Source organism: Callospermophilus lateralis, chromosome 1, assembly GCF_048772815.1.
Source record: "Callospermophilus lateralis isolate mCalLat2 chromosome 1, mCalLat2.hap1, whole genome shotgun sequence".
Taxonomy (NCBI): Eukaryota; Metazoa; Chordata; class Mammalia; order Rodentia; family Sciuridae; genus Callospermophilus; species Callospermophilus lateralis.
In genome coordinates, this window is record NC_135305.1 from 177,279,699 (window position 1) to 177,304,845 (window position 25,147).

The window sequence follows — 25,147 nt, forward strand, 5'->3', positions numbered from 1 at the left end:
TAGGGTATAGAAAGACCTCCTCAATCCCCCCTCCTATTCCCAGTCACCAGCAAGAGTCAGACCCTCCAAGAGAAGTACACCAGGACTATATGAGTCGGGGGGAGGTGCAAATCCTTTTCTCTAACACACTCCAGGGAACTACAGAGGTAGACAGATCTTAGAGCTGATATTGTCTTGCAGCTCATTCTACAGATAGGTAACTAAGCACAGGTGAAAAGGCACTTTCCCTCTGTTACCTGACAACACACTCCAAACTTTCTTGATATTTCTTCTAGAGTCTTTGACCTCATTAGCCAGCATCATAGAAGGAAGTTGGTCTGAAAATTTGATATTCCTGTTAATGGTGAACATCGTTTTGAGGCTGCATGCTTGGATCCAAACAGTCTCAGTCAGTCAGTCAGTCTCTCTCTCTCTCTCTCTCTCTCTCTCTCTCTCTCTCTCTCTCTGTGTGTGTGTGTGTGTGTGTGTGTGTGTGTGCGCGCGTGCGCGCGCGCGATGATTTGCTTTCTGAATTCACAAGCCAGGAAGATTTGGTTGAGAGGTGGAGAAATCTCTGTACACTGGTGAAAATGTTGTTATGCTAGCCTGAGAATGTATTTCTCTGTGACAGTGCACACAATGACATCCAGGCCCAGCATATGATCTTAGAGACACATGTAACCCACAGCTACAGAGTACTTCAAGTGGAACCTGGCCCCAGCTGCTCATGCCACATAGACCTTGAGAACATGCCTACAGTTCAGGATGTGCTGGCTGCTGTCTGGCACCAGCTCCTCACCCACAGCAGCCCCTAGGATCCTCCTCAGTGTGCCCACACTATAAGCCTCAGGTGTACCCTGGAACTCTGTCCAGGATCCCAAGGCTTAGAACAGATTACAGAGCACAGTCTTCCCCAGACTTTCAGCAAGCAAATAGCAGTGCAAGCCAGCACCCCATTACAGATGTCAGGCTTGTCCTAATGCTTGGTTCACCCAGAGTCACTGAAAAGAGTTTTTTAGTTTATAGAAAGAAAAAAACTTCCCCAACACTGCTCTCAAGTTCCCCGGAGGACTTGCAGCTTCCCCCGACTCATATGGCCCTGGTGTACTTCTCTTGGAGAGCCTGACCATTTTTGGTGACTGGGAATAGGAGGGGGGCTTGAGGGGGTCTTTCTATACCCTAATGAGGCCTAACCACTCACCAGAAATTAACACAGAATCTCTGCTGGAGAGGGCATAATAATCATCTCCATGGGACAGTCATAATGCTTTTGCAACTAGTACAAGAGCATCTGTTTCAGGAATTTGCCTGTGGGTTTATTTATATGTATTTTTATAATTCTATGTTTTGATTTGCATAAACTCCTAATAATCACCAGTATAGCTTGCTATTTGTATGCCCCTAGTCTCTGGGATGTTCTCTTGGATAGAAATCAGGTCAGGAAGTCTCTCTCAGAACTAAGCTAGCTATGTGTCCTGAGGCAATTTGGTCAATTCCGTAGTCTGAAACCACAGAGCTCATCTCCTGTGCTCTCAGAAGCCCCTTGCAGCACAAACAGTCTGTGATTCTTTCCTCCCTATTTTTAAATATGCAAATGAAATCCTGTTGAGGTGAAATGAAGCAAAACTCATGTTAGTTTATTAATGTTAAAAAACGAATGCCCAGTACAAGTGAAGGGTAAAGTGTTTTAATGTACAAACAAGGTCTTTGGTTTACCACTGGGCCTGATTTATTCAATACTTCACAAATGGAACTTCCCTGTCTATCCTGTGTTAGGAATCCAGAGGCTGGAGCCAATCATAAGACTGCCAGGGCCCCAGTCCAAGCTTGGTTTTCTCCGTCCAAATTGAGGCACCAGATCAAAGCTCTGGTTCCAGAACCAAATGAGGTAGCACTACCCATGGCTCCTCTTTCCCCTTCCACTCCTCCTCTAACTCTGACAACAACATTCTGGCATAGATTTATTTATTACATGCCCCTGGCTCTGTAGGTGTGAAATAATTATAACAGGAGAAGTTGCTGTTCCTACAACAGGCTGAGTTAGACAATGACTCATTTTAAGACAAAATATGTAAACCAAGAGTGGTGGCCAAAGCTGATTCAGATGGAAAAATGTTTGTATTAGATGCTTCTGTGCAGTGATGGCCGTGGTCAGAGTGGTCACTTTGCTTGCAGGGAGCTCCAGGAGAGCTTTTCCGAGATGATCAACGGAGTGAATACTTGTGATTACTCAGTGCTGGGGACCTGGTTCTCTTCATGCCTCCCCCATTCAGTTATGCCTACAGTCCATGAGATAGGTGCTCTCTGATTTATAAATGAGGAAATGGAGGCTCAGAAATCAAGCCCACAAACGTGGGGTTAAACTTAGATATGGCCAATTCATGCGCCTGCTGTCAGGCCCCTTTCTCTCTGTACCCGAGGACAGAATCTGCTTGAAGAGTGGGAGGACTCTCCTCACCCTGAGTGCAGCCTGGACAACTCACAGCCTCACTGTGTTGTGTTTGGGGAGTCAGGGGTTACTTATTCTCTTCACTCAGTCTGGAGACCAGATAGAAAGTTTCATAGGCTAGTAATTGGCATATAGCCAGAAATGCAAAATGAACCTCCATCCCGCGTCCCAAAGGTGGAAAAAATTTATCTGTTTCAATTAGATCGTTTGAAAAATGAAGCTTAGGGATCAAACACAATGATGGCCATATCAATGTGAGCCACAGCTCCAGAGGGTGAAAAACGCCCGAGGATTTAGTCTGCTTAGATATTTACCCTCTGGGAAATAACGAGTCATGTTCCAGTATGATTGATATCAGAACCAGGAGATACCGAACAGAGATGGAAATAATCCTTAAGAGTATGGAGATAGCATCATACTTTATAGACGGGAAACTGAAGCCTGAAGAGAGGCAGGATGCCACCAGGGAGGCAGGCAGACCCAGAGCCTGTCATTCCCTGCCAGCATATTGTGCTGCCCTCAACCTCTGGGTCCCCTCAGTCATTGAAATAACCACTTTTCACAAAGAGCTGACTCCTGGTTGGATATGAAAAGGGTCTCCTGCTGGGATTTTCTTCAGAGACAGAGCAACATTGTCAGAGAAAAGGACAACTGCCAGCCAGCTTCACTTACTTTACAGTACTCTGATCCTCTTCTGTAGAAGTCGGAGCATGAAACAGTCCTGGGTAGGGAAGTCTGGGAGCTGTGTGTGTGGTGTTTGTAGTAATGAAGTTTTGTTCAAGAGTTTTCTATGATTGGATGGTGAGATTCTTCAATTTTCTCCTTTCGGTTTCTTTTTTTTCCTCCTCCTCCCCATGGAGTAGTGAAAGAGTGAATCAAAGGTTTGTAGTTAGTTTCTTTCAACTTAAGGAAGGAGAGTACCAGCAGTATAATACAAGTCTATAATTCTGTTCATTTGGCTTTCATTTCTGAATCCTGTGCCTAAAAGTGCCTGGACAGGGCCATTAAGGTTTCCACAGAGGCAAGTTCAGTATCTTGGGTGCTCACAAAAGGAAAGAGACCAGGGATCTCCTTTGGGACCCTCAGAAGACTGCTGCTCAGACCTCTGGGTCTTTGAATCAGATCCCACTTCATCCTTGTATTTCATTTTTTAACATTTCTTGCCAGAACCGAGTCAGCACTATGCAGCCTCATGGGCAGAGTAGTTGACCCTGTTTCTTCCCCTCACTCCCAGTTTTTGCGGATGAAGTTTCAGGCATCCTTATTAAGTCACCTGCCCAAAGGGGGAAGGCTTTCCTATTGACAATGTAAGGTCTATTAAAAAAAAAAAAAAACTTTTCCTATTTATATCCATTTAATTTCTTTCTTCTGTCTAATTGCTCTGGCTAGAGTTTCAAGAACTATGTTGGAAAGAAGTGGTGAAAGAAGGCATCCCTGTCTAGTTCCAGTTTTTTGAGGGGATGCTTTCAATTTTTTTCCATTTAGAATGATGTTGTCTGTGGGTTTAGCATAGATAGATTTTACAATGTTGAGGTATGTTCCTATTATCTCTGGTTTTTCTATTAGTGAGGATGTGGGAGAAAGGGTACACTCATGCATTGCTGGCGGGACTGCAAATTGGTGCAACCACACTTAGAAAAAAAGCAGTTTTCTAAGGAAATACCTCAGAAAACTTAGAATAGAATCACCATTTGAGCCAGTTATCCTACTCCTCAGCATATACTCAAAGGACTTAAAATCAGCATACTGTAGTGAAGGAGCCACATCAATGTTTACAGCAGCTCAATTCACAACAGTCAAGCTATGGAACCAACCTAGGTGCTCTTCAACAGATGAATGGATAAAGAAAATGTGGTATTTATACACAATGGAATGTTACTCAGCCATAAAGAAGAATGAAATTATGGTATTTGCCAGTAAATGGATGTTATTGGAGACTATCATGCTTAGTGAAATAAGTCAATTCCAAAAAACTGAAGGCCATATGTTCTCTGTACTATGTGGATGCTAACACATAATGGCAGAATGTTGTGAGAGAGGATTCACTGGACTAGACAAAAGGGAATGGAGGGTAATGGGAATAGGAAAAATAGTAGAATAAATAGGACATAGCTTTCCTATGTTTATAAATGAATACACGACCAGTGTAACTCCACACCACGTACAACCACAAGAATGGGAAATTACACTCCATGTATGTATAAATGTCAAAATACATTCTACTGTCATGTATAACTAAAAATAACTACAAAAAGAAAACAAAAAAAAAAAAAACCACCTGTCACTTCAATGCAGAACTCTGCATTAGGGGGAAAAAAAAGTACACGTGTTTGGGAAATTCTCCTATGTTTTGATCTTTGGCAACTCTTTTCATATGCCATTAGTCATTCTTTACTCCAGAACTTGTTGTGGAGACCCCCCAAGGGAGCTCTTTTCACAGTTAATGGAAATCTGTTGGGAGGCTGCCCCTCCCTACCTCTCCTCCAGCTGGGTATAGTTCTCTGTGTCCCCACACTTCCTTTACTGCCTTGGCTCCAGCATGTGCTTGTGATGTGTGTAGAGTTGAATCAAGTGAATGAGAAAAGATGCCCATGTGCCAGCTGGTGGCTGAAGTGGGGAAGGGAATCCCTGGACCTCCAGACAATAGTGGGTGCATTTCCACATTTCTGCCACTTTGTAGAAGCCTGCCGTGGAAAAGATAGGCTTATGGGGCTTAGAGACCTCAGGGACACTGAAATCAAAGTCTGCTTTGCTCACTGTTTGGCAAAACACCTCTCCTTCCCCTTCATCTAGCTCCAGGTTCTCCTTGGTATTCTAGTACCAACTTATTTGGAGAGCACCTTCTGCATACTGACTTCACAAGTTTAGCAGAACTTCGATAGCAGATCAATTAAGAAGTACAGCTTTTTTTTTTTTTTTTTTTTTAATATTTGCCGTTGAACCCAGCTATGCTTTACTACCGAGCTACATCCCCAGCCCTTTGTTATTTGAGACAGGCTCTTCTTATGTTGCCCAGGTTGAACTTGCCTCAGCCTCCCGAGTAGATGAAATTACAGGCATGCACCATTGCACCTGGCTGAGCTCTCAACTTTTAAAGAAGATTTTGTATGTGGTTCCTTCACGCTTTTCCATCCTTAATAGCTCTTTGCCTTCAGCATGTTGAGAATAATTTATTTATGAAGTATTAGGTTTAATCACAAATGTTCTATGGTACTCCTGTTGGGCCAGGAGAGATGTATCAATAACCGAGATGTCAGGATGGCTTTGCAGTGTGATCTGGAGATCAGGAGAGTAAGCTGGTGTCAGGCCCCTCCCAGCCTGGGAAGAACTCATTTTGGCCTCTGTTTCCTTTCTTGGCAAGACTGTGGGTTAACAGAGTGGCCTCTTAGACTCTTGAAAGCACAGGCTCTACAGTGGACAGGCCCAGCCTTCAGCACTGCCTTTGCTGGCCAAGTCTAAAAGGGCCCTTCTTGCTCTCCTCTCCAGTTCCTGAGGGTTTGCCTTTGGCCTGCTCCCAGAAGCACAGCATCCCCAGTGCACTGTCTAAGCCTCTTCTTCTTCCCACAGCCAGCATGCCCACCAGTGAGACCGAATCCGTGAACACCGAGAACGTAAGTGGCGAAGGCGAGACCCAGGGCTGCTGTGGAAGTCTCTGGTGAGTGTGGAGGCTGCTCTCCCTCCTAGCCCTCATGGATCTTAAAGAAGCTAATATTGAGGAGCACCCCAGATTGCAGTGGAGTCCCAGGGCCATGGCCTTAGGTACAGGAGGGCGGTGGGCTCCCTCTGGCCCCTCAGCGCCCTTCCTCTTGTGCCAGGTCCACTGGGGTGCCCAGCAGTCCACAGTCCTCTTCCTAAGTAAGAAGCAGTTCCTGCTGAGGTGGAGCTGGGGACTGTGCCAGTTAACCCGGCCACCTGCTGTGTTCATTAGGTGCTGGTGGAAAAGAAGAGGCACGGCCAAGACGGGGCCCTCTGGGTGCCAGCGGTGGGGGTAAAGGCTGAATTCTCCTTCCCATTGGGTTTGGCATCTGTGCTTTGGAGGAAGAGCTTGAATGGCAGTTGCTGACTAGAAAGTGCCACCTTTTAAAAATTTTTCTTCATGCATGGGGCCTTCCCAACCTCATGCCTAGTGACCAGATGAGGAAAGCCTGCTCTCCTCTGCTGGTGGCACCTGTTTTGGGAAGCCTGCACCACCCTCTCCTAACCATGGAGGAAGCCATCCCATAACACCCACTGGCTTCCTTCTAGATGATTTGGGCTGCAGCAGCAGGAAGGGTGGGGTCTGGCATTGCGGAATGGGCCAAGAACTACTTGCTTTGGGGAACCCTGTGCTGTTTTGTCTTGTTTGCTTCCTGTTAGTGTCCTTTAGGTCTTGTCTATAAGAGAACTTAGTCTTGTTCTTGGCAGAGTTTCATGAAAATGATGTTATGGCAGTGTATGCAACGGTTCATGAAGTGATTTTTTTTTTTTTTTTGGCCTCTGTTCTGCTCTGCCCTCCCTATGACATTGTGAAGTAGGCAGGGAATGGGTTTGTTTCTTCTCCCATTTTACAGAAGAGAACAGTGAGGCTCAAAAAGGCATGCTGCTCCGGTGTTCACCCAGTTGTGAATAACAGACCCCTTGTCTCCTTTTCCCACGAATTCTGTTGTTGAGATGAGGGACTGGGCTACAGGCCTTAGAGGCCTTGCTAGCCTCAGCTTAGAATGGCAAGAGAAGGACACCTGAGGTCAATGCCTGTTGCCATGTCTTCTCAGGGAATTCAGCTAAGAGTCTTCTCTTGTCTGGGGTCTTTGAGGGTGCTCAACCTGCCTGCCTGGCACTGGTAGCACCTCGATTTCTGCTCTACTCTTAACCCAGTTGACCTGCTGTGGCTACCAGGGGTGCTAAATCCAGGCTTACATGCATGGCTTTTTACATTATCACTGCTGAACCAATAAGGGAGCATGTGTTCACGTCTTTCAAGTGGGAATCTTAACACCTTTGTCTTTTCTTTCAGCCAAGCCATCTCAAAATCCAAACTCAGGTCAGTATCTTCATTCTGCTCCCCCCTCCATTGGCCTGTGCATTGGTTTTGATGTTATACTATTATGTTTTAAATTCTGACTTTTACATGGAATTGCTCTACACTTGAATTTTACTCCATGGGTGTTGACATTGATACCGAATTTCAGTCAGTCCATTACACATCACAGACCTGCCTTGGGGAGCGGTATAGCAGGAACAACTGCTACAAACCAATGGGACACAATAATGGACAGATTTTTGCCTCCCAATCAATACTTCATTCATGTCTCTAAGAGATGTTTCTTGTTACTTTTCAACTAGACAACCCCCCCTCCAATACACAAAAGCTTTCCACAGAAGAGCATTCAAGAAGTCTTGTAAGATACTAGTGATATTCAGTTTCTTGATCTGGATGCAGGATACGTGTTCAGTTGTTAGCGATCATTGAATTATATGCCTGATATTTGTGTACTTTTTCATATAAGTGTTATTTTTCAATTAAAAACATCTTTCTGCTGTGTGCAGTATACATAGAATTAGATACAAACCTGAAACTATAAAAATTCTAGAAGAAAGCAGGAGAAAATTCTTTATGACTTTGGGTTAGGCAAAGATTTCTTAAGATGTAATAATGTAGGATCTATAACAGGAAAATTTGATAAATTGGTCCTCATAAATATTAAAACTTCTGCTTCTGTGAGCGTGTATGTGGAGCTGGGGATTGAACTTAGAGGCACTCTTCCACTGAGGTACATTCCAAGGCCTTTTAAAAACATTTTTAAGACCGGGTGTAGCTAAGTTACTGAGGCTGGCCCAGAACTTGTGATCCTCCAGAGTTGCTGGATTACGGGCATATGCCACTGTGCCTGGCCCAAAACTTCTACCGTTATTGTTTTCTTAATAAATAAAGACAAACTGAAAACTTGGATAAAAATGTTTGCAAAACCTATGCAAATCATGTATGATAAATCTGTACATAAATGATTAATGTAAAGAGAATAAGCAATAGTGTCCATAATAAGAAAACAACTCAATAAAAAACGGCAGAAAGTTTTATTGGCGTGTCACCAAAAAGAGATGTGGATGAAATGTCCATCAATCATTGGAAAAAAGGAATATTAAAATCACAATTAGATACCACTACATGTATGTAAGAGTGGGTCAGATTTAAATGTCTGACAATACCACATTCTGACAAGGATGCTGATTGATGAGTATTTCTGTATAATATTGGTAGTCATGTTGAATGACAGCTCTTTCTCTCTTTTTAATGACAGCCTGGGGTTGCAGTTCAGTGGTAGAGTGCTGTCTAACATGTACAAAACGCTGGTTTCAATTACCAGTATGCCCACCCCACCCCCTCAAATTTAGTGATTTAGTAGTTTCTCTTTTTGCTGACCTAACAATTCTACTTATAAGGTATTTATATAAGAGAAATGATGATATATGCCTACTCAAAAGAGTTTACATAAATGTTTATAGCCGCTTTATTCATAATTACTCTAAACTGGAAGTAACCCAAATGTCCATCAAATGGTGAGTGGGTAGACAAATGGAGGTGTGTCCATATGGTGTAATACTGCTTAGCAACAAGAAGAAAAAAAATGATACACGTAACAACGTGGATGAATCTCTAAAGCATTTTTCTTTCCCTGTGTGAGAGAAGCTGGTCTCAAAAGGCTACACAAAGGCTGACTCTTTATATGATGTTATGGATGAAACAAAATGCTGGTGACAGAAACCAGATCATAGTCATCAGGCAAGGAGTAAGGTCGGTGGAATTGACTGCTCAAAGCTGTGAAGGAACTTTTTGGGGGATGAAGATTGTCACTTCTTTACTCTGTGTACCTAAAAAGAGTAAACCTTACTATATGGAGATTACATCTCAAACCTGACTTTAAGGGAAAAAAAGAAAAAGCTCTTTCATGGTTCTCTGTTATTATAGGGCATGGAAAGGCCTTCATCATTTGGCTCCTGGCTCACCTTCTGCCTCAATTTGTGACAAACCTCCCATATTCCCCATTTGTAGAACATTGGAATGTTCTCAGGGTTTTTTTTTTAATATACATATTTTTTAGTTGTAGATGGACACAATATCTTTATTTTGTTTATTTATTTTTATGTGGTGCTGAGGATTGAACCCAGTGCCTCACACGTATGAGTCTCTCACAACCCCAGCCCCTGTTCTCAGTTTTTAAAGGTGCCACTGTTTCTACCCCTTAAATGCAGTCTCCTCTGGGTGAATTGCCCTTCTACCTGCTTTCGGCATTATTCTCATTCATCCAAAGATCCAGCCCAAATCTCTGCTTTTCAGAAGATTCTTTCCTGACTTCTCCAACAGACAATTGTATCTCCCTTCTCCTGACCAGTATTCTGTCTGAGACTAGCACTTGGCATGGATTTGTAATTGTCATTTACTTCAACCCTGAGTGCTTTCTAGGGACAATGCCTTCTTCATTTTCATCTGCCCAGCACCAGGCACATAGTGCTCAGGAACTCTGGTTTGAGAGGACATACAAGGCCACCAAGGTGTTCAGAGCCCAGTGAGGGGCACGATGTAGATGTTACAGGTTTCCAGGTCTCCTAGATGTGGGACATCCTTGTGCCCTGTCACCATAGCACAGGATGGACCCATCAAGGCTGAGTCTTTTCAGGCTACCTTGCTTACGTGTGCTGAATTACATATCTCAGGAGAACCCCAGCTGTGCGTGGGTAGAGTCGTTGTGTCCTTGGTACTTTTTCTATGAGGGCTGTTGTGTTTCTTTAACTAGAAACTGCACATCGAGAGCAATAACAGAAACACCTTGCTTGACCCAGGTCTTGGTAAGGAGGTGGCACAATTCCTCCTTTGCTCACTTCCTGGGTCACGTTTTTTAAATGTCGTAATCCAGCTGAGTCAGCCAGCGCTGCCTCTTGAAGGTGAATATTCCTCTTTAGTCAGGACCCTAGAGGAAGTGTCCCCATCCCTGTCAGTGAGGCAACTTGGCCCACAGAGTAGGGACTTTGTCACTGAGCTGATTCTTCCCTGGAATTCAGGTCACTGAGCAGTAGTCCATGGTTCACTTCATCAACTACCCCCTTGTGGCAGATAATATTTTCTGGAAAGAGACAGGTTAAGGGAGAGAATATTTTCCCTAATTATAAACAGGGAACTGAAGGTGGGTGGAGGGCATGCTACTTTGTCTGTTTGGCTCAGCTCATTTTATTTTTATGAAAACACAGCTCAGTATTGGCTCTTCTTCTAAAGGTTTATTTTGAGCATCACTAGTTAGAAAGGGCACCTGATGACTCAGTATTAAGACTCGTGTCCTCCTTGGCTTTGACAACCACCAGGTTCCAGAGGAACCCCAAAGATTTATGAAAGAATTTAAAGCTTCCCTAAAAAGAAAACTATGATTTTGGAGAACTTGGTTGCTTGATAAATTCTGTATGATGATTGAGAGGCTGTGAGCAGTGTATGTAGTAAGTGGCTATCTGCACCCATACCAATAGATCCACACACCATCTGGGTTTATGAACTGCATATGTGTTCAGGTGCGGTGATGCATCTACATGTGGATCTATGAATATCTAGATTTTCTTACTCATTTGATGACTACATATGACAGATCCTGAAGTTATTTATAACCACAAAAGGGAAACCAAGCATAATCTAGTCAAGATAATACTTTTAAAAGTTGTATGTTAAGACCAATATTTATATTATGAGGTCTGCTCATTTTTATACCATTTTTTCACTTTTTTTTCCTTCCTGAACCCCCAACCCAATCTGAACCTCTAGAGCGAAAGCCAGATTCTTTCTCCACGAGGTTTATTGGACTTGCAGATGCCATATCTGTCATCTCGGGAGTAATGTTTGCTTATCTTTCAGCCGACGCTGGCGTCGCTGGAACCGATTCAATCGCAGAAGATGTAGAGCTGCCGTGAAGTCTGTCACGTTTTATTGGCTGGTTATTGTCCTGGTGTTTCTCAACACATTAACCATTTCCTCTGAGCACTACAATCAGCCAGACTGGTTGACGCAGATTCAAGGTATGAGCGGAAGCTGTGTTCTTTTTGTTCCAAGTTAGAGATTCTTGTGGCTAACGGCTGTTAGTATTATCTGATCAATAATAATACTAAACAGTTTAGTATTAATAATGAAGTATTGTATCTACTAAGGGCTATTTTGGAAAAACAGTCCAAATGCAGGCAATCCCATAGTACCTTGGAGCTGATTCATGCTGAGCATCTCCTTGTCCTAGCACTGAGACAACCTAGGATCCAGGAATCTTGGAGTTGGAAGGACCTTCTCCCTGCCCCTTTTGAAAGCTTTATTTTAATTTTATTTTTTTATTTTATTGAAAGCTTAATTTTATCTATCGGAAGCTTTATTTTTGGCAAATGCTTTTGGTTTTCCTCCTTCAAACGTCCAGAAATGGGGGTTTGGGAGTTGAAGGTCATCCCCAAAGCCAGCCCAGTCTGAGCTTGACAGTTTTGAGATCTTAAGAAATCCTCCCTTACATCTGTTTCCTCTACCTCTTAAGCCTGCTTAGCAGTATTTCCTGCTGTTAAAAATGACATTGGTAGGCGAACACTTCTGATATCAGTGACATAAACCAGACTAGACAGGTTTCATGTTTGGGTGCCATGGAAAGGGAAAAAATATCCATTATTGAGACCCACATTTTAAAAATTCATGCAGAATCATGAATTTTAGTGCAAGAGAGCTCTATAGATTGTGTGATAAGCTGCTTCTACCCATTTTATAATCAGTGAAACTGAGGCCCAGAGAATCAAATAACCATTCCATATTTGCACATCTAGTTAGTAGCAGTACCACTACCAGAACTCAGCAGAGAACAGACTATCATTAATGCCATATTTTTGTCGTGTATAATAAAAGAGAAAGCATTGGTGTGTTTCCTATGGGGACCGATGGGAAGGAGGTACCAGGAGAAGAGGAGCTGGATGGAGCCTCTCTCACATGAGGTCTTGAGGATGCATGCCTTCTGTCTTTCCAGATATCGCTAACAAAGTCCTCCTGGCTCTGTTCACCTGTGAGATGCTGGTAAAAATGTACAGCTTGGGTCTCCAGGCATATTTTGTCTCTCTCTTCAACCGGTTTGATTGCTTTGTGGTGTGTGGTGGAATTACTGAGACCATCTTAGTGGAACTGGAAATCATGTCCCCTCTGGGGATCTCTGTGTTCCGGTGTGTGCGCCTCTTGAGAATCTTCAAAGTGACCAGGTAAGGAAGTGTGTGTGTCTTGCCACAGGTGTTTTCTCAGTAAGAGGTGGCCATCAGTCCAGTCTCTGGTCAGAGGATGTTCTGCTCTGTCCTGCAGAGCTCTGGGCTCATACCCTCATCTTGACTTGTAGGCATTGGACCTCTCTGAGCAACTTGGTGGCGTCCTTGTTAAACTCCATGAAGTCTATTGCTTCATTGTTGCTTCTGCTCTTTCTCTTCATTATCATCTTTTCCTTGCTTGGGATGCAGCTGTTTGGAGGCAAGTTTAATTTTGATGAAACGCAAACCAAGCGAAGCACCTTCGACAACTTTCCCCAAGCCCTTCTGACAGTATTTCAGGTGAGTCCTTCCTTTTGCCCTCCTCCTGTCCCAGAAAAACACACTGTGAGCAACAGCTAAACCCCAGCCTTCTTGTTGGCTTACAGCTCAGGAAGATAAAAATATTCCATTTTTTATTAGTAATCTTGGTCCTCATGATACCTGGTAAATTTTATGCCCTATGAGTTGTTTGTTTGCATCATCCTCCAGATGTTGATTGAGGGGACTTATTGAATCTTGTTTTTTAAGACCTCTAGCTATGTTTCAAAACAATAAACCCAAAATCCTCTTGTGCTGATTTTGATCACTTCCAAGTTTAGAACTCTAGTTATAATAGATTGATGTGAAAAAATAAATTTGGAAGCCTGGATACTTTGAGTAGTAGTTGAGTAGTGGTGGCCTTCTGCCCTCTTCTGTCCTTCCACTATGATGTGAGGACACAGGCTCTGAGGATGGCTGTCTTGTCAGGGCTTCTATGGGCTCTGGGCTGGATGGCAGTGATCATCTCAGAGGGGCACAGATGGCTCTGCCTCTTAAGGAGCAACATGCCCTCCCCCTTCCTGACTGTGAGCTGTGGGGTCTGAGCCCTCTCCACGTGCCCAGAGCTGAACCCCTTCCTTGGACAGAGCCTGACAGATGTGTTTAGAACTCCCAAGCACCCTCGTTGCTTTTCATCCAAGCCCTGCTAGATACACGGGTGTTTGGGGGAAGGGCACGAAACAGATAGGTCCCAGGGTGGCTCTTTCTGTGCCTAGCTTGATGACCTTGGATGAGTCACTTACTCTTTTCTGAAGAAACACAGAGACTAGAGGGAATGATCTGTAAGATTCTTTCTCACACAGTTATTTAAGATATATGCACTTTAATATATCACCCATAGATGGGATATAATTACTCATTTTTCTGAGTGTACATGTTGCAGAATCATATTGGTCACATATACACATACAGTAATAATGTCTGTTTCATTCTATCTTTCCTACCAGACATCCCCTCCTCTTCCCTCCCATCACATTCCTCTACATAATAAGGTAATGCTATTCTTTCCTAGTGCTCCGCGCCTTATTGTGAATTAGCATCTGCATATTGGAGAAATCATTTGGCCTTTGGCTTTTGTGGGATTGGCTTATTTCACTTAGCATGATATTCTCCAGCTCCAACGTCTTTGGCAAATGCCATAATTTCATTCTTCTTTAAAGCTGAGTAATATTCCATTGAGTATATACACCACATTTTCTTTATACATTCGTCTATTGAGGGACATCTGGGTTGGTTCCGTATTCTAGTTCTTGTGAATTGAGCTTCTGTAAACACTGATGTGGCTGCATCACTGTAGCATGCTGATTTTAAGTCCTTTGGGTATAAACCAAGGAGTGGGATAGCTGGGTCAAATGATGGTTCCATTCCCAGTTTTCTGAGGAATCTCCATACTGCTTTCCATAGGGGTTGCATCAATTTGAAGTCCCACCAACAATGTATGAGTGTACCTTTTCCCTACATCCTCACCAACATTTATTGTTGCCTGTATTCTTGATAATTGCCATCTGATAGGAGTGAGATGAAATCTTAGAGTAGTTTTGATTTGCATTTCTCTAATTGCTAGAGATGTTGAACACTTTTTCATATATTTGTTGATCAATTGTATTTCTTCTGTGAAGTGCCTATTCAGTTCCTTTATCCACTTATTGATTGGGTTATTTGGGTTTTTTTGGGGGGTGTTAAGTTTTTTGAGTTCTTTATATATCCTAGAGATTAATGCTTTATTGGAGGTGCATGTGCTAAAGATTTTCTACCATTCTGTAGGCTCTCTTCTCACTTTATTAATTCCTTTGCTGAGAAAAAGCTTTTTAATTGAATCCATCCAATTTATTAATTCTTGATTTTACTTCTTGTGCTTAAAACAAATTAAAAAAATAAAAAAAATAAAGACAAAAAATGTATGGAATTATCATATGGACCCTGTTTTTTTTTTAAAGAAAATTATTCTTAAATTTTGCTGGTCAGAATGACTACTGGTCAATCATTTTTTTCTCTAATTTCTTTCAGAGGAACCCGTGTCTTCCCCTGCCCCCCTTTTTTTAAAGCATACAAAATTCAAGTGTTATAAACCAAAATAGCATGACAGTTCTCCCACTGGTCACTAATTTCTTATTCTAGGAGGCAACTACCATTAAACAGCTTCTTGTAATTCTTAGACATGTATTTGCTCAAAGACACAAATCAAACTACCTGCCTACCTAGGGGTGAATCTACACAGATGGTCACTCACTCTACAGACTGTTTGGCATTTTTTAAATCACTTACAGTGTCCTCAAGAGCCTTCCTGCTTGGTGTATAAAAGGTCACCTCCTCTTTTTAAATTCAGCATAATTCTGTGGTGTGGATTGCCATAAATTATGAAGACAGTCACTTGCAGATGAATATTTAGTGTATTCAGTCTTGGCTCATATAAACAGGGCTCTAGTGGGTGGCCTTGAACAACCAGGACACAAGGGGCACATGTGAGAATAGATGTGTAGCACAAATTCCCAAAAGTAGGATTGCTAGTTTAAAGGGTGTGACTATTTTAAACTTTGATACCTTTGACAAAGTGCTCTCATTATAATTGTAAAGAGAGCAATGTGGAGACTATCCATTGCCTGCTCCTTTTCACCACAGTTGGTATTCATGCTTTGATTGTCACCTAACAGATGAAAATGGTATCTCATTGTAACTTTATCAGGAGTTAATTTGACCATCTTTTCATAAGAACCATTTATAGTTCTTTTTCTGTGAATTTATCTTATCATTTGCCACTTTTGTGGTTTGATTTTTGATCTGCAACAGTTTGAATTTTTACAATATCTAGTTCAAATAGGAAATATAGAAGTTCTCTCTCACTGGAAGATTGCATTTAAAAAAAATCACTGTCCATATTCATCTGATTCAGTTTTGGAAGGGACTGTATTATGAAGTATCATTAGAAGCGAAGATAAATTTTAAATTTCAGGTGGTTGATTGTATTTTCCCTTGATCATTAGTAGACTTATAGGAGACATTTAGAATTCCCCACTTATAAAAACTCATAGATTTGATTTTTTTTTATTTCCATATTTGATTAACTGTGGGATGCTATGCAGAGGTTACAAAGAATGACGTTAATTTATTAATATAGAGAGTCTTCAGGAAATTATGTTAAATGGTTTAAAAAAAGAAAAGGCCAGTTTCAGAAAAATTCATATAACATAGTACCCTTTATGTCTAAAAAAAAAGTCAGAAAAGACACCAATTGGCTCCTTTTTCTGGGTGTGAGTATGTGTATTTAAATTCATAGACAACGTTCCTGGAGAGACAACACCAACATTGTACTCTCTGGGGAGAGGATGAAAAACTGGTCTGAGGTATAATAAAAAAAAGTCTATATATTCTGTATGTAAAGATTTTTTTCATTTGAAGTATTGACTCATGTATTTGTGTCATTAAAAATAATGTTTGGAAAATTCAATGGGATAACAGATGGATTTATCCCATGCAACCTGGACTGTGGAAGACGGCTTACCCCAGATTTAAGCAGCCTCCAAGAAGCTCTGGGGGAGCAAGATGGGTCTTGCATCTCCTGCTCTCTCACTCTGCTTCTGGCTTCCTAGATTCTGACAGGCGAGGACTGGAATGCTGTGATGTACGACGGCATCATGGCTTATGGAGGCCCGTCGTCCTCAGGAATGATCGTCTGCATCTACTTCATCATCCTCTTCATCTGTGGTAACTGTATCCTTCAGGCCCCCCCAGGGCTGTGTTGTTGTTGTCATTGGCTTGTTTTTTTGTTTGTTTTCTCCCTGAATTTCCTGTGGCACTGGTGGTGGCCACACCTGTGGTGGGGAGGTATGTGTCTTCACCTTGTTGGCTCTCTGTGGTCCTCTGTGTCGCTGGGGGATGGCACAGTGCAAGCAGAGTTCCAGAGAGGCTGTGAGGAATGCAGCTGGCTGAGCCAAGCCTTTCCAGGGAGAGAGGGCACATGTGCTGGTGCCAGGCCATCCGACTAGGAGGCATGTTTCCCATACAAGTCTCAGGGCGTGGCCTAGGGCAAGCCAGGTGGTTCCCTGTGCTGTTATCCTTGGGAGGTTAGTGCTGTATCTCTCTCAAGATCTTAAGACCTTCATGACGAGGAGTGGGGGCATCTTTCATGGCTTGATCTGTGCTGCCCTAAACCTAATCTTATTTTGCTGACCTATGCATCTTTGGGTCTCATGTGTTCATTGGCTGACTTTTCTCGCATGCATATACATATAAGTATTTTTTTAGTTGTAATTGGACACAATACCTTTGTTTTATTTTTATGTGGTGCTGAGAATCAAACCCAGCTCCTCGCACATGCTAGGCAAGCGCTCTACCACTGAACCACAACCCCAGCACCCCCATCCCATGTAACTTTTTTTTTTTTACTCATTTCACTCCTCTTCCCTGCCAAAAGGCAATCTCTTAAGACTCCTGAAATTGGCCTTCAGGTTATTTATGCAGACCCTCTAATCTTGGGCTGTGTCTATTTTATCTCTAGGTCCTAGCATAAAACTTGGCACACAGAAGCCCTCAGAAATATGTTGTGAGAACTGAGCAATTGTACAACATAAGGATACCATCGCTTGACCTTCACCCTTCCAATTTAAGAATCCTAACCTGGATTCTTCTCCTAAGGAGATCCTGATCCTGTTAGCTGTTTCCCCTTTAATCTTCTTTGGCTCACTGATGAATTTTCTTCAGTGTTGAAACCCTAGTGCAAACTTGTCCTGTATTCCTCAGGGACAATGTTTTATACTATGAGGGTTCTATTTTTAAAAATCTCATTTCAGCATATATACATTCTGCTAGTCCCTGACTTAATCCTAACATCCCTCTTCCAGGGAACCACCTCTGCCTTGTCTCCTGCCCACCTCTAAAGCTCCCATCAGATTGTGTTTGTTTCTCCCTGTGTGCAGGGTCTGCCGCTACTGAAATTGGGGTGGGCACTCCTCCATCTTCCTAATTGGATGACAGCTCCTTGAGTCAGGAATTATCTTTTCTGTATTTGCATTTATCACTATCAGACAGGACCTTGTGCTTAGTTGGCCTTTGGTAAATGTTTGTAACATGAATGGTCAATATTTTCTTTGTCTGCTCTCCTCATGATTTGCTCTTAAGGTCACAGCAGAATACCAGATTTGAGCCTGAAGAGAAGTATTCCCTGGCTCTACTTCTCTCTGATTCCATGTTGATGCTTTAAGAGTTGTTCATAAACTGGGCACATGAACAGCTGGATGGATGCTTATAATCTCAGCTACTCAGGAGGCAGAGGCAAGGATCACAAATTTGCAGCCAGCCTCAGCAACTTAGAACCTGTCTCAAAATAAAATAAAGGGTGGGGATATTGCTCTGTGGTAGTACTTGCCCTATTATGTACAAGACCCTGGGTTCAATCGCTAGTACTCAAGGAAAAAAAAAAAAAAACTTCATGTTTTCTGTCCCCAACTAGAATAGATGCTCCATTTTGTCATATTTCTGCCCATGTTCTGGGTATCCATAGCATAGCTTGGAATGTCAGGTGCTTGGTAGGTCTTTTTGAATGAATTTCAGAGCACACCACTCTTTAGGAGGATCTGAGTAATGTCTTTAAATGCAGATGATGGGTTTTTACTCCTGGAAACCATCTATGACTAGCTTGTAAGACCTTGCTGTGGTTTATTAGTTAAGATTTGCTTTCTGCTCCCCAGAAGAGCTTAGTGTTGTAAGGCTAGAGGGGTGATTCTTTCTTCATTGGGGTCATTGAGAGAAATCCCCAATATAACTATTCCCAGCACTAACTCCTTCCAAACCAGCCTCGATCCATGCCCATCAGAGGAGTTTCCAAGCACATGTTTCTGAGATGCCTCCAGCCCAGGACAAATTGCTTCCTCAGGCTCATTGTAGTGCCAGTTAAAAAAATAGACTAACATTTCAAAGGCATTTTCAAAGTCTTAATATAATTCACTCACGTTTCTATCCTCTTTAAAGCCTTGAATAGAATTAGTCAAGCATGATATCCCCTCACAGAGATCTCATCATCAGTCCCTTGTTAGGTTATGTTGGTTTATGTGTTCAGCAATCCAGATGAGATTTTAGATTGCACAGGCACATGGGGCAGTGGTGTGCTGCTGCTCTCTCGGGGACCCTGGGCTCCTACAGTTTTGCCTACAGGTGACTGAGTGTCAGGCAGACAGAAGCATTCATTATGGCCCAAGGCCTTTTCGTTTATTGCTGTCTGATTGCTGTGCTTTTTAAAAATGTTCTTAACTGCTATAAATAAAAAACAGGCATCTTCTGATTTAAGAGCCTTTGAAATGTTTTTCAAGGAAACCACATGCACAATTTTATAGTAAAAGCCAGAAAATGATAATAACCCCTAGCAACTTGTTCACCTAACTCTTTACTATTTGCAAAACTCAGGCTCAGCCATAATAATTAAATATCTAGCCACAGTGGGACTATTCAGAAGATAGCCCTGCAGCGTCGGGGGGAAGGTCCAACATGTTGCCATCAAATGGTGTTTGTGGAGTGAAGGAAAGAATGAGGTGTCTGCAGACTCTGAAGGCCATTTCAGAGGAGATCTCACACTGTCCTGTGCAGAAGGAATAACATGTAGCCTTTGAAGGAGTCCAGTTTGAAAAGTACTCCCCTGAATATGTATGTTATGGTGCAAGTTTTCAAAGAAGTGAAATAAAACACAAGGTACTTTTTAATGATACCATGTGTGTTACAGATTGCTTTACACCGTATGTATCAGCTATAGATACGTTTATATATAAGAAAATATGCACATACAAGGAAATGTTGAAATTTGTAGGTTTTCATGAGTTTCAGTAAACCTTGATCTTTTTTTTCAGACTGTCTCCTGAGGTTTCGTGTGTGTGTGTGTTAGTTAAAGCAGGGTCCTAGACCTCTGGTTTTATCAAGTGAGTATAGCATGAGGGTTAGTTCCCTGCTACTCACCTCCTAGAACACATTTTCATAAGGGGTTGCATTTAGAAATGTGTTGTACCCTTAAAAATTTCAAATTAGATATTCTACTGAATGTCTTCTTGGCCATCGCTGTTGACAATTTGGCTGATGCGGAAAGTTTGAATACTGCTCAGAAAGAGGAAGCTGAAGAAAAGGAAAGGAAAAAGATTGCCAGGTAAATCCCATTTTCACCTGAAATATTTTCTCAGTGGTACTTGGGGAGCCCAGCTGCCTGGGAGGCCTGGTGGACTCAGATGTGTTTCAGAGCAGCTGTAGCCTCATGTTGCTGATTTTTAGTGATTGTGGGTAACCGTGTGGTACAGATCAAAGAGGAGGGAATATTGGGCAGAAGCCAGGCCCTTGACTCTTACCCTTGGAGCTGAAAATGGGAGTCATGCATCCCCGTGCTTAAAGAATCACTGCAGTTAATTTTGGCATCATAAAATAAATGATGCATTCAATGCTGATTAGCTCTTGGATGAGAATTTTAATAAGATGATCTGTGTGATGAATCCATTGCATTAGATGAACAGGAAGGTCTGAGTTTGGATTATACTGTGCTCTTGCTGTTAGTGTTGTTCCCAATTAAATTCTGTCCCTCACTGGGGGCACTGTTGATTCAGACTCCTGATTAGCATTTTTATTCATAGTAATATAGTTATTTGGTTTCTTGTGTTTGTTTTCACTGTAGAAAAGAGAGCCTAGAAAATAAAAAGAACAACAAACCAGAAGTCAACCAGATAGCCAACAGTGAAAACAAGGTATTTGTTTTTAAATAACTACTTCTTCTGATTTGCCTCAAAGTGATTCTTCTGGTATCTCCATGAATGTATAACATATGCTGTGAAAGTATCTTGTGTATTATGTTTGGGTATGAAAAGCAGAGCATGCTGTACAGATGGCTGGTTTACCAGAGGGGTGAGCTGGCTGTCAAGCCACATTTCACCAGAGAACCCAAAGATAAATGTTTTACTAGTTTGTCCACTTATTTTTTCTCTGTTGAAATCACGTGGTTGAGATCACAGTAGTGTCTTCTGGGTGGGTATGATAGTCAGGGATTTTTAGTAGATGTCTGTTCCCAGCAGCAATCCCAGGATCAAGTGGTCAGGGAGGCCTCAGGTCTCTGCTGTCAAACTTCATCCCACTTATGACAGCTCTGGATGTTTCATTCATTTGTTTGTTTGCTCACTGAGTTGAGAAACACTTAGAGTGGTGACTACGTGTCAGACCCTGGGGATTTAAGAAGGAAGAAGATTGTAGAGTCCCTGCCTCCATGGAGCCTGCCGTATAGTGGAGAGACAGGAATTTCGATGTGGTTATCTTGTGGTGTGTGTGACTGCACTGGGACAGCAGAAGGATGGACCCTGCTGACCATGACTGGGTTGGCATTCTATTTCCATCTCCCTTCAGGCCTTCTGTCTGAAACAGAATCGCCCATCTGCCTGTCCCTTCACACTCGCTCACTCACAGATGTACACTTGGGAGAGAAGCTCCCTTCCCTGTGCTTAATGGCAGGGTTGGCCCTTCACTTGGGCACTCTGAAGTGCATTTAAGCCAGTGTCTCTTCCTCCCAAGTTGTCTCTGTCATCCTAGGTTACAATTGATGACTATCGAGAGGAGGACGAAGACAAGGACCCTTACCCACCGTGCGATGTTCCAGGTATGATGAAAGCCAGAGATGGGCTCTCAGCTTGTGAGTGGTGCGGCTTTGCTACCACCCTGTGACTTGCTGCTGAGTCTGTAACTGGGGTGGTCCCAGTCAGGGTCACACTATGCTGCTGAGGCCCCCAAGGCCGTGGACCCACTTGCCCTGTGGGCCAGTTAGCTCCACATCTTACAATGGTCACAACTCAAATTCCAGGTGGTGGGAAGGGGAGGTGTGGGTGAATCAGGTTAGGCCCAAATTTTTCCAGGAAAACTCTACAGGAGACCGGTTGTTAGTACTTGCCTGACACATTTGCGTTTGATGGATGCCTTATCAGCTGATAACAGTGGGGCTGTGGAATTGGTAGGCCCAGGGGCTACTTGTCTGTGACTTGAAGTCTCTCATGGTGGTTTTTCAGACTGAAGCCATGCAAGGAGGTTTCTAGGGAAGCAGCCAGTGCTGAGAGGGCAGCCACCTTTATTGGTGGTCAGGGAACCTCATTTCTACAGCTGCACACACTCACCAGACAGTGGCACATCCAGCCCCCACACTTATTCAGTCCATGTTCTCTGGAGAAGCAGGAAAGTCTTGATTTTATTAATTTTAAGCCATTAAAATTAATTTTTTAATTTATTATTAATTTTAAGCCATATTTTAATATGAAATCAAGGACGATAATTCAAACCCAAATGCTGTCTTTATTTCATGCCTATAAAAAGTGTTTCATTTAAAGTAGGTGAAGAGGAAGAAGAGGAGGAAGAAGATGAACCTGAGGTTCCCGCTGGTCCCCGTCCTCGCAGAATCTCAGAGTTGAACATGAAGGAGAAAATTGCCCCCATCCCTGAAGGGAGCGCTTTCTTCATTCTTAGCAAGACCAACCCGTAAATACCTGCTTCCTAGTCCCATCACTGCCACCTTTCTGCAGTGACCCTAGTTTGAGGATGGCTGGGGGGGCGGGGGGGAGGGCGCAGGAGCGGGTGGTGAGGGAAAGTGGTTTGTAGCCCTGTTCTGAACCTGAATGTCCCATAATTCCCCCAAGTTTTCTCCAGCTGCTCTCCTGTTCTATTCTTGCTTTCCTGTCAGTTCACGTCTTCCTAGCCTCCTTGTTCCTATGGGTACCTGGGAGGAGTGTGTTCACGGTTTTCCTCCATCATAATCGGGGCATGGAAACAACAATAGTTGAATACGCGCTCACAAGATACCCCAACTGAAGCCCACTACCCTGGTGTTCCCCCATTGCTCATTCCTAGGACCCCTTCTTAACTAGTGGGTTTTGCCTTAAGAAGCTTTGTAGGATGAGAGTTTTGTGATCAAGTTCCGAAAAGCATCTTTATCCTCAGATCCTGTTTAGGTGATCTTTTTTCCTATTGAGCTTTAGCCAAGTAATGTTGCACAACGGTATTTTATAGATTATAAGTCTTTGATTCAACACTGTGATACTCTGCTTAAAATAGCACTTCTCATGTTAAGATGATAAGGTGCTTACCAGGAACATGGTAATGACTCATGTACTGTAAGAGGAAGAAGTTTATTTCCTAGCTGGTTTTTAGGTTTTATTCATCATAGATTAAGTGAACTGCTGGGAGGATAGGTGACTCCTGGAAAGGCTTCTAGAACTACAGTAGTTCTTGACTATCAGAGAGGAATGCTATATAATTCGGAGGCCCTAGGAAGATACAGGTGGGAAGCAAGGGGTCCTTAGGACCCGAAGATTTGATGATTGTTTTATAGCTCATCACTGTTTGGATGCCCATGGGGTGGTCGGTGGTGATGGGGGATCATTGTACTAATGTTACTGACACCTACAGCTCACTGTGTATACACATGTCAAAGGAATGGGCTGATTTTCTCCCAAATGTCATGAACACTTCTGCCCTCCCTGCCTTGCAGAGTCTTGCCCAATCTAGGTGCTAACAACTTGCAAGCTCTCCAGGGCATACATGCAGCTTTGAGAAACCCCAAAAGAGAGGTCTCGAAGTGAGGGGTCACCTTCATATAAAGTTGACTCCAGTTTTGAAAATGATTTCAAACGAAAACCTATATATATATATATATATATATATATATATATATATATATATATATATAGGGAAAAGTGAAACAGAACAACAAAACCTTTTAAATTCTGAAGTCAAATATTGAAGGTAAGGATACTACTATCTCAAGGGTATCAGGAGAGGTTCTGGTGACCCAGAGAGCCATTGTTACAGCCTGGAGTCCAGGGTACTGCTGTCCCTTGCTTCATGGGGCTGCAGGACTCAGTGGGAACCCCATCACACAAGGCAGAAAGATCCTTATGTGTTAGCAAGTAACATCATCAGATGTCACTCTCACTTCCTGAGGGGGGCTTGTTGTGGGTCAACTCTAAATTTAACATTTATGACTAAATCTCTAGGCAACAGGAGATTTCGTCAGTCTTCACTGCAGGTCACATTTTAGAACAGCAGTACAAGAAAGGAATTTGTCTCACTCTTTGCATTAAAATTAAAACTTTGGACAAATTGAATTTGGCAGAGTTTAATTGAGCAAAGAATGATTCACAAATCAAGCAGCCCTGGGAACCAGAGAAGTTCAGAGAGCTAGACATTGCAATGTGGGCAGAGCATTTATAGACAGAAAATGGAAGTGAGGGACAGAGACATCTTGACTAGTGACAGTGTGGCCTGTGCTTTATTTTAACATGGTCTGATCAGTTGGAAGCCTGGATTGGCTGAGGCTCAATGCTGTGATTGGCCGAGACTCGGCTCTTAGTTACAGAGTATACTCCTAAAATAGGCCTTCAATTAGTTTGCATATTAAGTTAGATTATAGTTTAGGTAGGGACTCAAGGTATGGAGCATCATTGGGCCAAATTTAGCTTAATTTGACACAGTATTCTTTCCAAGGCAGGGATGGTAAGCCATCAGGCTTCATGTCATAGTGGAAAAACTTCACAGTTGGGCAGATCTGTGTTGGAAATCTGCTCCTGGTCCTTATTTAGCTATGTTACCTTAAAGTTCTCTCACATCCATAAGCCTCAGTTTCCCTGTCTTTTGAAGGATAGTAGTCTCTACTTCTAAGTATTCAGTGAAATGGTCTCTCTGAAACTCCAAGCACAAAGTTGGTTGCCCCATGTGCCCAGGGCCTGTGGCTGGTGACCAGGTCACTCTGATCTGTCCAGACAGGGGGCATGGGTAGCCTAGCAGACAGCCATCCTCTTCCCAATCTCACTTCAGGGGCCCCATACTTTAAAGACCCCGACTCTCATGTGGGCCCGTGTCCATGCAGTGGCTTTCCCCCACAGGATCCGTGTGGGCTGTCACAAGCTCATCAACCACCACATCTTCACCAACCTCATCCTCGTCTTCATCATGCTGAGCAGCGCTGCTCTTGCGGCCGAGGACCCCATCCGCAGCCACTCCTTCCGGAACACTGTAAGCCTCTGAGAGAGGAGAGGTGGGTGGGGCTCCCTCCGGGGTCAGTACTGGTCCCTCTAAAGCAGAGGCCTTCCTAGGAAGAGGGCCTGTGGGGGTCCAAGAGGCTAAAGCTAGGGTAGGCCT

The 25,147-nt window shown here is 42.9% G+C and overlaps 1 protein-coding gene across 4 annotated transcripts in view; it reads left to right on the forward strand.

The window, feature by feature from the left end:
- Positions 1–25,147, forward strand: part of Cacna1d (calcium voltage-gated channel subunit alpha1 D) — a 324,259-nt gene that overhangs the window by 230,576 nt on the left and 68,536 nt on the right. For 3 of the 4 annotated variants that reach the window (XM_076837232.1, XM_076837374.1, XM_076837316.1), the window contains exons 10-20: positions 5,996–6,083; positions 7,422–7,448; positions 11,301–11,461; positions 12,433–12,658; positions 12,790–12,997; positions 16,603–16,723; positions 20,024–20,138; positions 20,655–20,724; positions 21,557–21,623; positions 22,342–22,489; positions 24,892–25,021. In XM_076837232.1, the coding sequence (XP_076693347.1) occupies positions 5,996–6,083; positions 7,422–7,448; positions 11,301–11,461; positions 12,433–12,658; positions 12,790–12,997; positions 16,603–16,723; positions 20,024–20,138; positions 20,655–20,724; positions 21,557–21,623; positions 22,342–22,489; positions 24,892–25,021 (1,361 nt within the window). Of the gene's footprint in view, positions 1–5,995; positions 6,084–6,356; positions 6,417–7,421; positions 7,449–11,300; positions 11,462–12,432; positions 12,659–12,789; positions 12,998–16,602; positions 16,724–20,023; positions 20,139–20,654; positions 20,725–21,556; positions 21,624–22,341; positions 22,490–24,891; positions 25,022–25,147 lie in introns of all 4 variants that reach the window. The other variant, XM_076837154.1, reaches the window with a different exon arrangement.